General features: G+C 37.3%; 1 protein-coding gene across 2 annotated transcripts; it reads left to right on the top strand.

The window, feature by feature from the left end:
- The first annotated feature begins 827 nt into the window (after positions 1 to 827).
- Positions 828 to 12,748, top strand: LOC124884276. 2 transcript variants are annotated; one of them, XM_047392104.1, is made up of 4 exons: positions 828 to 1,434; positions 2,711 to 3,095; positions 9,497 to 9,705; positions 10,914 to 12,748. In XM_047392104.1, the coding sequence occupies exons 2-4, from the start codon at positions 2,723 to 2,725 to the stop codon at positions 11,007 to 11,009; spliced, it is 678 nt and encodes a 225-aa protein (XP_047248060.1). In that variant the 5' UTR covers positions 828 to 1,434; positions 2,711 to 2,722; the 3' UTR covers positions 11,010 to 12,748. The 2 variants fall into 2 exon arrangements, with proteins under 2 accessions (XP_047248060.1, XP_047248061.1); XM_047392105.1 differs by having other exon boundaries at positions 849 to 1,434; positions 2,711 to 2,969.

Below are 12,748 nucleotides of genomic sequence, written 5' to 3'. Positions count from 1 at the left end.
TTAAGTGATAAATACATTTATCCAATTCTGTCTCTTCAGTGTAGTTTTTATGTTTGACCATAAAATAACCAACAAACTGTTTGTGTCCATATATAATTCTGATTTATTCGATTTTTACTTGTAAAATATTTTAATGTTGTTTACAAACCTGCCATAAATGTAAGGTTAAGATCACAGTAACTTTCAAGAAACAGGGATGGCATTATTGTTCAGCCTTTTATTACTTTGACTTACTTATAGCTTACTGTTTATTATTACTATGTGCTTTAAAATGTGTTATCTGTCAAGTAGTTTACATTTACAGTCGTCCTCAAATGTTTTTTTTACCCATTTCTCTCTTAAAACCACATATTAGTGAATTAATTAATAAAACAACCTATTTAAAACAAACTTGCTTATTTATGATACAGAAATCCAGGTTTAGAACAAATCAAACAGCAATAAATTGATTAATTAATGACTTTAAATCAATATATTTTTACAAGTAACAAGTAAATAAAAAACTAGAGTAAGAACATAATTTAGTAAGTAAGAACACAGATTTAACATTAACAAATAATTAAAAAGCCTTGTGACAGTTTGACAGATCCACCAGAAAATGAGTATTAATCAATAATTAATTATTCATGATTATTCAAATTAATTATTTCAGCCATACAAAGGATGGATGTAATAAACACACAAACAAACAAATAAAAAACAATTACATAAATAGTTAAAACAACCTATGTAACAAAAAATTTGACAGAAAAAAACAAAGTAAATTTATGTATTATTTATAAATCAGCAAATCAATCAATCAATCAATAAATTAGGTATTAGAATAACCTATGTAAAAACTAATGTAACAGTAGCCTAATAATTCATTAATTTTAAAGTAAAACCTGCTATTTAAAACAAATTTAAAAAAACGAACACCATCAATTTAAAAGCAATAGATAAGTAAATCAAGAAATAAATATATAAAGCGAGTTAATTAGTAATTATTCGTGGCCAGTGGCATGTTTTAGGGCGCCTCCCTCCTTTTTCTTTGTGCTTCAGACTGCCTCTGCTAGCCTCGTCTCCAAGCAGACGGGAGCGTTTTATTTTGAAAGGTAAAGGAGGAAGTTGTTTACGCCGCTGTTTTTGTTTTGACAGTTGCATTGAAAAGAGGAGCCGCGCTCAGACCCAACACCAGACGGACCACAGCGCAGACAGCACATCACACCGGGGTTTTTCTGTTTGGATGAATTAACTGACATTTAAACACGATCCATCCCAGGAACTCCTGACATGGAATGACGCCTTGGTTTTCCACGTCGACTGGACTCTACTTCCATGTTTTGAGCAAATCCTCGGCTGGATCTTCTGGAACATTAAGTTCTCTCGGATGTCCACCTTTTTTCCACCACAACGTCCTCAGACATCGTCAACACGGATCGTCACATTCACCAAGTAAGTGGATGGATGGAGGCTTTTATTTCCCTGCTCAGGAAACTGAAGTTGACAGCGCAAGGTTGCATCATCTATACAGCTGTAAAAAAACAAACAAACAAACAAAAAAAACAAAAAAAACGCGCTGTCAACTATAACAGATTCAGTATTTATCTTCTTCTCTTCAGATCTACTCTCACCTTCTCCTCACAGCTCCGATGAAAGCCATTTAAAAGCAGGTTTATGTTGGTCAGTGCGCTGCTGCCGTCGCTTTGTCACAGACATGCCCAGACATGTTGGCTCAGGAAAAGGACAAAATCCTAAATCTGCGCTGTTCAAAATTAATAATTACATTTAAATTGCACGTAAAAGTGATAATAATATTTTCCAAACACCACAAAAGAAAAAGTGCCTTGTTGCATTTTGAAAAAAAATTGAAAAATAAATGATTCGGTGACAAAAAAAACCAAAAAATGACATGAACTCAATATTACATCAGTCTTCAGAAACACGTAAATATTTACATTTTACAGTGTTGTGCGCGTGTCTAAATATTCCACATTTATCAGCGCGTGCGTGCGTCTTCGTGCACGGATTTGTTTACAAACAAGTCTCGTGCAATGGAAGGGCAGCGTCTGCTGCCCCCTGGCGGCGAACCGCTGAATTGAGTTTAGAAGGTGAAACTGGAGGAAAAGGTTTGATCTAAAAATAGATTACTGGGTTGATGGGTTCAACTCTTACTTTTAGCATATATTTATGACCTAATTTTATTTTTTCCAATCATCATATCAAGCTTTTTGTAAAGATACAGTTTGATTGTTTATCAATATTTTTATTTTCTAAGCAACATTCAGTTTTATTTTTTACTTCAGTTTGTTATGGTGTTTCTTTATTCGTTCTTTATTTTTTTATTTTTTTAATTTGCAATTTTCCGTTTGTATTTTCTTTAGTTTTATGCTCCCTTGATTGATATGGAACATAGTGAATAGTTTTATTTTTTAAATTTATTTATTGTGGTGTGTTTAATGCTTTTATTGATAGAATGATATGATAGAATTCTCAAAATAAAAAATATTTGTGTAAAAAAACGTTTTATCCTTACAAGGGCTATTAAGATATTCTAAAAAGGAAGTACTTAAACTACAAAACCAAGACAGACCAGATAAATGTCACCCTGTGCCATCATTTAGTGTTTATTTATATGCAGATAACCCATGTTAGTAAAGTAGCTGACTTTTGGCTGATATACCTGTGTATGCTTAATATTTTTGTCTTGTCATGCTTCTGTACGATTCAGGCTCCTGCTGAGATGGCCCGAGCAGAGACCGTCGGAGAAAACGGCGGAGGAGGAAATGGCCCACTTCCTTGTCACAACACCTGCCGTTTGGAGCTACCCCAAAACTTTCACACCTGGCCAGGCCAGCTCACCACCAGGACCCCCAGAAGTGGGACCAGCATCAGTGCCCCCCATCTCCAAAACAGCCCCCACCATACGGAACCACTGAGGGTCCTCTGTCTGTCAAATCTGCTGCATAACCCCCACCCAGAAGGCCAAGGTGAGGCCCACACTCACCAGCAGTCACCTGCATTATCATCATCTTTGATACCCTCTCATCGTCTGGTCAAGGACGAAAGTAGTCGGAGAACAGTTTCACCCAGTGATTTATCAGGAGAACAACCAGGTAAGAACCTGGCAAGTACTCCAAACTGCTAAAACCGTAACTGTCAGGCTTCTTCAGCTGAAACTGCAACAAAAAAAACTTGGACAGAAACCAAAGCAATAATAGTAATTAGAACTGAGTTATATGCTGTTATCATATCTGAACTATGTGGGTTCGTTTTGACAAACAGGGAAAGCAGGTAAGCTAAATTTGAGACGTGTTTCAGGGAACATTATTTATCCTAATAGTGTGGATGTGCAGGGTAGTTATGAGGAGTCACGGTCCAAACCGCAGTAGATAGTAATCAGAGTGATTTTAGTTTGTAGAGTCAGGGAGGTATTCTCATGGACAAGTCAGGCTAGGAGCTAACATAGGATCCATTTTAGAGGGAATTTAAACCCAGAACTTTAAAGCAAAAGTTATATTAGGCATTGTTCCAGTTTTAAATTTTAGCAAGACACAGCTTGTTTATGATTTGTCTATCATATTTAGCTATTGAAGAAGTTTTTGTAGTTTATTTTTGTAGGTATTCATATACTTTTTTCCATCGCTGGGGTTTCTGATTATGCTGGCAATTAATAGTCACTAACATGAGATTTCCTCTATATGTTGCCAATATTTATAGGAGGAGCCAGTTTTTGAAAAGCTACAACAATATAAAAATGTAACATGATAATATTTCCAAATATATATTAAAATATAGGAGATCATTTTCTACCAGTACGCCTGCCTTATGATAGTTAACCCATCATAAACACCGGCTTTTACTGTCTAGAGGTGTTGTTTGGGACTAGCCTTGAAGATGCACCGATCAGACCGATCTCGATTTGTTGTCTTCTTTGAGCTCATATCTGTTCGTTCTGATTTTGAGCAATTCAGATTTTTTTCTGTTACACAAAAAGGAGAGAAAAAAATTGCTGCACGTTCTTTGATAGAGGAAGTATTACACAATCGTTCCCATTTAAGGGAAGCTCAAAAATGTGCATCAGAGAGCATGCAGTTAAGGGGAAAAAAATCAGATTTTTCAATATTACACCTATGATCGCCATTCATAGCGGATAAAGAGAATATTGGCCATTTTCAATCTCTGGCTGATCATTGCATCTTTAATTAAACTTTTTAACTAAATTTTATTTAGCTGAGAAATTACTACATTGTGAACAACAGTCAAAAGTGTTGGATGTCTAACTTCTAGGAACATTCTGAGTTTTAAACCATTTCAGATGTTAGTAATTCAACTTTTGATTGTTTCCTTTTCTGAGTGATTAGCTTGACTTACCCCATAAAAGTTTGTCCCTGATTCTCTAAACTATGATCCCTGTAAATGTTGTTTACTGCAAGTAAGACTCCAATTAACCCTGCTTCAAAAAACATAAACCACTATTCCTTTAAGTATATCAGAAACCTCATCGCCAACACTAAACGCTGGTAATGCAAGGTGCACATACAAACTGCTTAGTGAGCAAGAGTAACTATTATAAAACATTGGAAAATATCAGATGTGACTCAAGCACAGAGAACAGTTTGCCCTTTGGACCTCCCCCCTAAAGTAAATACAAGCGTTATCAGTGAAAAGGACAGTATCAGTTATGTGGGAGTCACGCTCGAAGCTCAATTTTTTCGGCCGAGGTTTGTTTGGGTAGTCTGAGATGATGAAGATGAAATGTCCTCCAGTTGTCACATGGTAAACACGTGATTCCTCTGTTGCCGAATAGACAGATCATCATGAAACTACAATGGCCACAGACATTAAACTGCCCAGACTGGTTTTGTTTGCAAGCCAGGATACATCTGACCTTAGGAGGGATTACTGATATGTGTGTAGTTACTCATCTAAATTTCAGTAATCCCAAGAGAAAATCTTATTTGGTTGTGATGGAAAAAGAAGGGCAGGTGTTCATTTGGCACTGAGCCACAATGGCAGGACAGATTTTTAACTATGTAAACAGAAACCATGTACTGCCTCCTTCACCTCCCTGCACCTCCTCCCTCAGCTGTGGGTCAGCTGTGCTGAGAGGCATGTTCAGACTTGTCTACAGCGACCTGACACGAATAAAGAAACAGTCTACAGCATTTTCTCTTCTGCCAAGTCAGACCCTGAGCTTCAGCAAGCCATCTAGTCAGACTGCGTATTTCTTATTATTTAGACTCAGAAAAGTTTAAGTACACACTAATGGAAGGGATTTAATAAGCAACTGAATTTGTTTTTTTATGTGTGAGTAAATTTTGTTTTAAATTAACACCATACTTTACACAACATTTTTTTTATAAAAGAAGAATAATAATCAGTTATTTCCCATTTTTGCTGCCTAAAATAATTTTTTTATTTTGAAATTGCATACTCTAATAGAACAGATATATATTGCAAAACTGCATAATGTCATTACCATTATAAATAAAATTAAAGCTAAATAACAGCTCCTGTAAAGAAACTTCAGAGAACCTTGGATTAACTAGCTATGAATGTTCTTATAAGTAGTAATAAATAATCTCCCAGTTATGAGAAATAAAACCAGTAATACATTGTACTTAATTCTTTCAAAAGTTATTTTGTCAGTATATAAGTTAATTTTATAAACCAAGACTTCTGGGTTGGCCAGCATTGAGGTTTTTGGTTTGTCTGTTCTTGAGCATTTTCAATAGTTCGAAAATTCCTGTAATTAGCTGTTGAATCTGTGGAATTTGGATTTTCACACATCGGATTAGGGTAAAATCAATTTGGTATAATTTGGTAAAGACCTGATAATTTATTTGTTTAAACCCTAGAACTGGTAGACGGTGGACTTTCTTTTTCTTTTGACTGTGCATCAGTCAAAATGGACCATAATACTATGACCTATTAAATTCCCTAATGCTAGGGTTAGCTACAAAGTATGCTAGCCCTAATGCCATTTTTTAAAATATTTTTTTCCTTTTCATCAATGTTCAGAAAATTTATTACAGAGATTAACAAATTTATTATTAACAATAGTACCGCATGCTAACAGAGCAAATGTTAGCATGTTAATGCTAGTAAAAAAGTACCGTTTTTGTAGAGAAACACTTATTTCATAAGTCAATCACAGCCCAGCTAGAATAATAGAAGAATTTTGAAACAACTTAACAACTGCAATGCAAAGCAAGCAGCAAACTGACCGCTAGCACCAAAATTGGAGGCAGCCGAGTTGTTAGCACTACTTCCATTACTAAAAGAAAGACTTTTGTATAGACTTTTTTGTCATCACAGCTCAACTGATGATGGTTTATAAATATACTAAATAGATTAACTGTAATGCAAATCAAGGAAGAATTTGTCAAATAATACTAGCTATAGCGCTACCTTAAAAATGCTAGCTTGCTGCTTCTCATACTTTAGAGAAACACCCTTTATTTTCACTGCTGAGGTGATGAAGGTTTAGACTAATGATAACAGCATTATAAATATATTAAAGACAGAGTAATTAACTTTCAACCTGAACACATATTGACCAACAAAGGCAACGAGGCGACTGTGGCTCAGTAGGAAGAGTAGTCGTCTTGCAATCAGAAGGTTGTGGGTTTGATTCCAGCTTTCTCCTGCCATATGTCAATGTGCCCCTGGGCAAGGCACTTAACCTCAAGTTGCCTACTGATCTATGTATCGGTGTAAGAATGTGTGAGTGTGATTGGGTGAGTGTGGCTCTTGTGTAAAGCGCCAAAGTGGTCTGTATGACTGGAATAGCGCCATATAAGTTCACTCCATTTATCATTTTACCATAACAGATTGACAATGCTAATGATAGCATGCGAAAATGTCAGCATATTAATACTAGTGTAAGCATGCTTTAACTTTAAATAAACTTTTCTTTTTCATTTTCATCACTGCTTAACTGGTTTACACTGGGGTTTAGATAATATTATTAAGATATTGAGTCTACTAAAGAGGTCAGACAGACAGATTAACAACTTTGAGGCAAATAAATCAATCCGCTGCTAACGTTAGCATACTATCATTATAATGTTCATGGCTAATTTTTTCCAATTTTTAGACTTTTTGAAACTGGTTTACACAAGCTAAAATGGTAAAACAGCTGGTATGATACCTTAAAGCTTTTCAAGTGGCTATTAGATTTTGGTTATTGTGATATAGGTAAAGCTGCAGTCTTTGCTTATGTAATTGGATAAAGTACAACAAAAAAGTTTAGAGGCTGTGTTAGATTTATTAGATTATTAGATTTGTAACTGGGAACACTGTGTACACTAATAAAAAAGGAGTCACCCGTCTTATCTTCTTTTCTTATTTAGTATCATTTAGTTTTTTTTGTCAATGAGCCCCACCCAACTGTGGTCCCACCACTCAGGCTTCACTTATCTGACTGGTCCAGGGGTCTCTATGTCCCTTGTCATTCTGTTAAGCAGCCAGGTTCATCCTAAACCCCAACTCCTTTCCTCTAATTCATCCTATCACATCTCAGCCCCCCTGTGCTGTCTCCCAATCACAAGCAGACATCTCTATGAGTCATTGTCACCTTGGCAACAAGTCAGGGTTTTCCTGTTTGTACAGGTTGTTTTGCCTCTGCTCTCTCTTTTTTCCACTTCTCCGTCTCTCTGTCCTCCCGTCTAGTCACCTGCATCTTTAAAGGATCGTCTCTAATCCTATTGGTGAGGCAGATGCTCTCTTTTGAAGAAAAGAAAGAGCGTTGGATAAAGTCAGAGAGCATAACAAGTGGGGCTTCTTCTGATCAAAAAATGCAAGGTTTTAAAGAAGCTGAAAATGAAAGGGAAAAAAAACATAGGAAAATAAAGCATCTAAAATAGAAAAAATAAATAAAAATCCATGTTTGGGGTCAGCGAGAATGTTTCAAATTATAAAAACTTAGACAAGGAAAATGAAAAAGAAGAAACAGACGTTCACATGGTTGCTTGTGATAGTAAAACCTCCATTATGGTTGTGTTGCCTAATCACTATAAAAAAATTAAAAAAGGTTTAAGGAAAAACAATTTACAAAGAAAAAAGGTGCAAAAACAAGCAAGTAAACATAAATAAATCCTTAAAAGGGGTCATTCCTAAAGCATTAGAAAAGCATATTTTCTCATACATTAGTTCTTTGAAAAAATATATTACCTTTAACAGGTTCATGCAATTAGACAGAAACCTTAGTTCAGAAACCTGCTAAATCAAAGAAAACAGACAAACACAACAAAAAAACGCAAATAACAGAAGTTAACAAACCAGACTTATTAAGCAGATTAAAAGATTATGCTCTTAAATTCCACAAAGAGGAAAATAAGTCACAGTCAGGCTCCTTAAGAACTGTTTGTGGATTTATACCCCACAGGGAATACACATAAAGTAACTCAAATCAGTTTTTGAGCCCACCCCCCAGTCCCACTATTGCATATCTGCCCCATATTTCAATGGCATAGGAATATATGCATGTTATCTTCATCACCTTTCTACACCTTTAATTCTGGAACATGCCAAATGTCATCTGCAGCTAACCCAGGCTGCCATACAGTTGTTTAAAGATTGTGGCTCAGCACTTGTTACATAATAAACGTAACTGCAACTCAAAAGTCGCAGCAATAACCCAGTTCAGAATCAGAATGAGCTTTATTGCCAAGTTCGTAGATACAACAAACAAGGAATTTGACTCCGTTACATTTTGCTCTCTGGGTTTCTTTTTTTTGCGTTATAAGATATATTCTGCATATATCTTTATGTCCTTAAATACATATATACAATATACACATATACAAGGCGGAATTGCGACTTCAGTATGAGGTTGTTTGGTTCTCTATTAAATGTTCATCAGGGAAACAGCCTGGGGGAAGAAACTGTCTCTGTGGTGGCTGGGTTTTGTAAACAGTGCTCTGCAGCGATGGCCTGAGGGTAAAACTCTGAACAGTTATACCATAAATTAATCTCACACAACCAAATGTAAACACTTGTCTCCACTGATGATGATGATTTACCCACATTGGCTTGAAGCAGAAAGTGAAACTGACGGCATGACCTACTTTCTAACTACTTTGGGTAATAATTATCTGACCCCTTTGGGGAACTCTTAGAATTGTGAAATTTGCATTCTCTAGTGGAGAACATGGAGAAAGAAATACAAGACAAGGGAATCACAGCAAAAGTGTTGTACCCTGCCCTGATCCAATAGAATTCCACACCCTTGATCCCAATACATATGTACTACTCAAATCTGGAGTGGATTAAAAGTGGCAAACATAGTTCAAAGACAGGTCAGGACTTAATGTTACACAAAATTTGCTTTCTTTTCCACGTCTAGACCATAACACCTTCTCTGTGGGACAGCATACATGGCAAGATAGGAAACAGTGCTTAAGTGTATTGTCAAGAGGTCATGAAGAGTCAGCCAGAAGTTCTAAAAGACCAATAAAGAAAATGTATTATATTTTAAAATGTCCTTACTTCCTTCTACTTCCTGCCACAGATTCTAATTCGGCAGAGCACCAGGACACCTCCAGTCAGCAGGGTCCTCTGCCTGACCTGCTTCCCCAGAATGAACACTCATCCCGGTCTTCGCCGCCCCACCACCTAAGCCTCGAAGGAGAGGTGGAGCAGCAGCTGGATGTGAGGAGGGTGGCCAGCCAGCTGAGGATGATTGGAGATGAATTCAGCGCCACAATCCTCCACAGAGCGGTAAGGGGGTGAAAGGCAAATTTGGTGAGATCTAACATAGATTTGAATGGAGAATATTAAAGTTTGTTTCTTGTTCTTGAACTCACCACCGTTGCACTGATTCTTCCTCTCCTCATGCAAACACACAAATATCTTATCAGACCAATTTGTGTCTGCATGGGTAAACATGCGAGTTTGCATTCATGTGTGAGTGGTTTTGTGTGTGCAAGGCCTCTGTGGAGACAGATCAATATTTGAGAGAGTAAATCAATGACATCTGTGTACTGAGCCAGTTTTATTTCTTTACTTTGTACTTTTTTATTCCATAAAAATACAGAAGTTTTGAATTTACTGACTGATGACCATTCATTTTGATCTGCTTTGTTTTCAATCTTGTCCCTCTTTCGCTTGTTGTCTTTATTTGCAACATTCTCAGTAACTTTATTCTCCTTACAAACAACAAAAAACAGACTGATTATAAATGAGTTTACTAAAAAAGTAAAACATTTGCACCCACTAAAGACAGTAGGTGGAACAGTCTAAAATCTGTAGTTACATGTCGATACTTTCCCTCCAGCTGCCTGTCTCCTTTGTTATTTCCTTATCTCTCTCCTCCCTCTCTTGCTTGGTGTTCTTGATCGCGTGAGGAGTTGGCACTTGATCTCCACCCTCACCTCCTCCCTAAAGCTCCCTCCCTCACCATCCTGCCTTGTGCACACAAACAAAGATGACGTCACCCACACTCAGCTCTTGCTTCACCAGGACGCAGACGAGCTCAGCAGCGCTCGGGGCTCGTCTCTCATCTTTTAGAGAAAATCATAACAGGTTTTTTTATTCCTAGAAGAAAGGAGTCTGTTACCTGGGAGGCCAAGCCTGCCCTGCCCTGATCTCTAAACCCAGGATCATTTTAATAATGACCGGAGCAGTTTGCAAGCTGTCCTGTTAAGAATTAGAAGTGGGATATGTAAAAATGACACATGTAACTCGTTCATTTGGGCTGGAAAGCACCCATACAGTATAGAAACAGGAAAAATTCTCACAAAAACCTGACACAAGGCTTGTTTCTAGTGAAAAGCTGCAACAGCAAACTGCGATCGAGTTGCATGAAGGTTAATTATCTGCTTGAGATTGTCTTTTTTACTGGATAAAGTTTTCATTATGTGTTAATTTTCCAGAATGTGTTTCATTTGGTCTAACATTGCTCCGATCTTTGTCTCTCTGTGTTGCAGCACGTCGCTCCCCAGTGGCAGGACTGGAGAGACGTCTGCAGGGGACTTCTAAACTTTATCGCCCAAACGCTCAGCACTCTCTACAGGCTCATGTAGACCTCGCTCTGGACCTTTTTCTATAATCTGGGCCTGATGTACTGTTGCTAATGGGTCATGAGAACTGGACCCTTTCTGTCAGTCAGTGTGCTGGTTCAGACTGCAGCTGATGGATGGACATTCTGTTTATTTTGTAATATATATATATTTTTGTTTTCGTCCTGTCTTGGGGGGTGGGCTCTTTGTGTAGCAGGTGTGGGTCTGTGCGTGGATTCGTAAAAGACTTGGGTCAAACCTTGGTTTGTGTGATGCTGAGAACATTCAGCTGTGAAATCAGCCTTCAGAGGCATTAGCTTTTTCCCTTTAACTACAACTAAAAGCTCCTCTCATCTGCCACAGACCTGATTTGACCCTCGTCTGATGTGAAAGTCGTGTTTTTTACTCTGCAACCCATGTCCCTGTTCTCTTTTCAAAACTGTGAAATTTGGACGTTGAGGTTGCATTTGCAGGGAATTTTTTGGGTGCAAATCCACAATCGAGCAAAGCACAGATTGAAGGAGCCTTTCCGCTGTCGTGGAACTGCATCGCTCCACCACTTAAATGTGCCTTTCTGCCTGAGGCTTCGCCTCCAACATGGCGACAATCAGCAGGGCACACATTCGCTCAGAGTGCTTTGTTTTGCAGCCACTAAACCCGAGAACGATTTGCATTAAATTCAAATGTGGAAAAGCTTATTTTTTCCCTCAGTTCAGACTGGTAGGTTGTTTACAGTGTTCACAGTTCCTCAATTGTCTGTAAAGTCTTTTTGAACATGAATTTAAGTTATCCAGGAAATTGATGGACTTATGTACCTATGTGAAAATGTTTTGCTTCCTTTTTATTCCCGAGCGATCCTTGGTAACAGTTGGAATTTAAATCCAGTGGATTTGAGAAAGTATTCAATAAGAAGGCAGGAATAAAAATTAGATTTCTTGAAAAATGATGCCCTTTTTTCTACTGTGCGATGGTTTTGATTTAAGTTGAAGAGAAACTGTTAACTACTCATAAGAAGAGCGTAATTTATTTTAGAAAAATCTTATACAGTTTTTTTTGTTTCTTGTTTTCAATGATGATGTATTTATTTTTCTAAGCTGGCTTAAGCTGTACTTGAGTCATAACTGATGAAAGAGATGCTGTCACACACACCAAAGCAGGAAGAAAAATCACTCCAGTTTTAAAATTAGTTGCATGAAAAAAATCTTAATTAAAAAGGGTATTGATCACCTTGCAGCTCAGAACAAAAGGGACGGGATGTTCCAGCTTTGATGTGTGCAGCAGATACAACAGAAATGTACTGAAATTCTCAAAGCCAAATAGAAATGAAGTAGAAATCAGACGTCATAGACTCATAGCTTAAAAGTGACTGAAAAATCAGGTTTCCTGTAAATTGGACTTGCCGGTACTGAACAGGTTAAAAGGTTTAATGTATGTACTTTTCCCTGTACTTTGGGTTCACATGCCAGACAGATTCATGACACCCGTCTTTCACTCTCAGTCATTTGCTGGATCTTTTAAACTTTTCCTGTAAAAAGTTATGATGGACCAAGCCGGGTCGGACCAGTTCGCAGTGGCTCTTTTCCTGAATTTCCTCATGAGAGAGCACTTCTTGGTTTGATGCTGTTTCAAAACAGCGGAGCTACAAGTCACTCATGTGCACAAGTGTGTATTTTGCCGTTCTTCAGATTTTTTTCTATTGTAAAATTTGTACATGCATTTTGTACTTTTTCTTTTTATACAGTAAATATAAGAATCGAAAAAAA

This window comes from Girardinichthys multiradiatus, chromosome 18, assembly GCF_021462225.1.
Source record: "Girardinichthys multiradiatus isolate DD_20200921_A chromosome 18, DD_fGirMul_XY1, whole genome shotgun sequence".
NCBI lineage: Eukaryota > Metazoa > Chordata > Actinopteri > Cyprinodontiformes > Goodeidae > Girardinichthys > Girardinichthys multiradiatus.
Note: the sequence above shows the minus strand (reverse complement) of the source record. Positions and strands in the feature narration are given on the sequence as shown.

What these genes read in the sequence shown, in the direction of transcription:
- LOC124884276 (XM_047392104.1), top strand. Translation starts at nt 2,723, where the DNA reads ATGGCCCGAGCAGAGACCGTCGGAGAAAACGGCGGAGGAGGAAATGGC. An exon ending in TTTATCAGGAGAACAACCAG is followed by an intron (nt 3,096 to 9,496) that starts GTAAGAACCTGG and finishes TTCCTGCCACAG; the next exon opens with ATTCTAATTCGGCAGAGCAC. An exon ending in CCACAATCCTCCACAGAGCG is followed by an intron (nt 9,706 to 10,913) that starts GTAAGGGGGTGA and finishes TCTGTGTTGCAG; the next exon opens with CACGTCGCTCCCCAGTGGCA.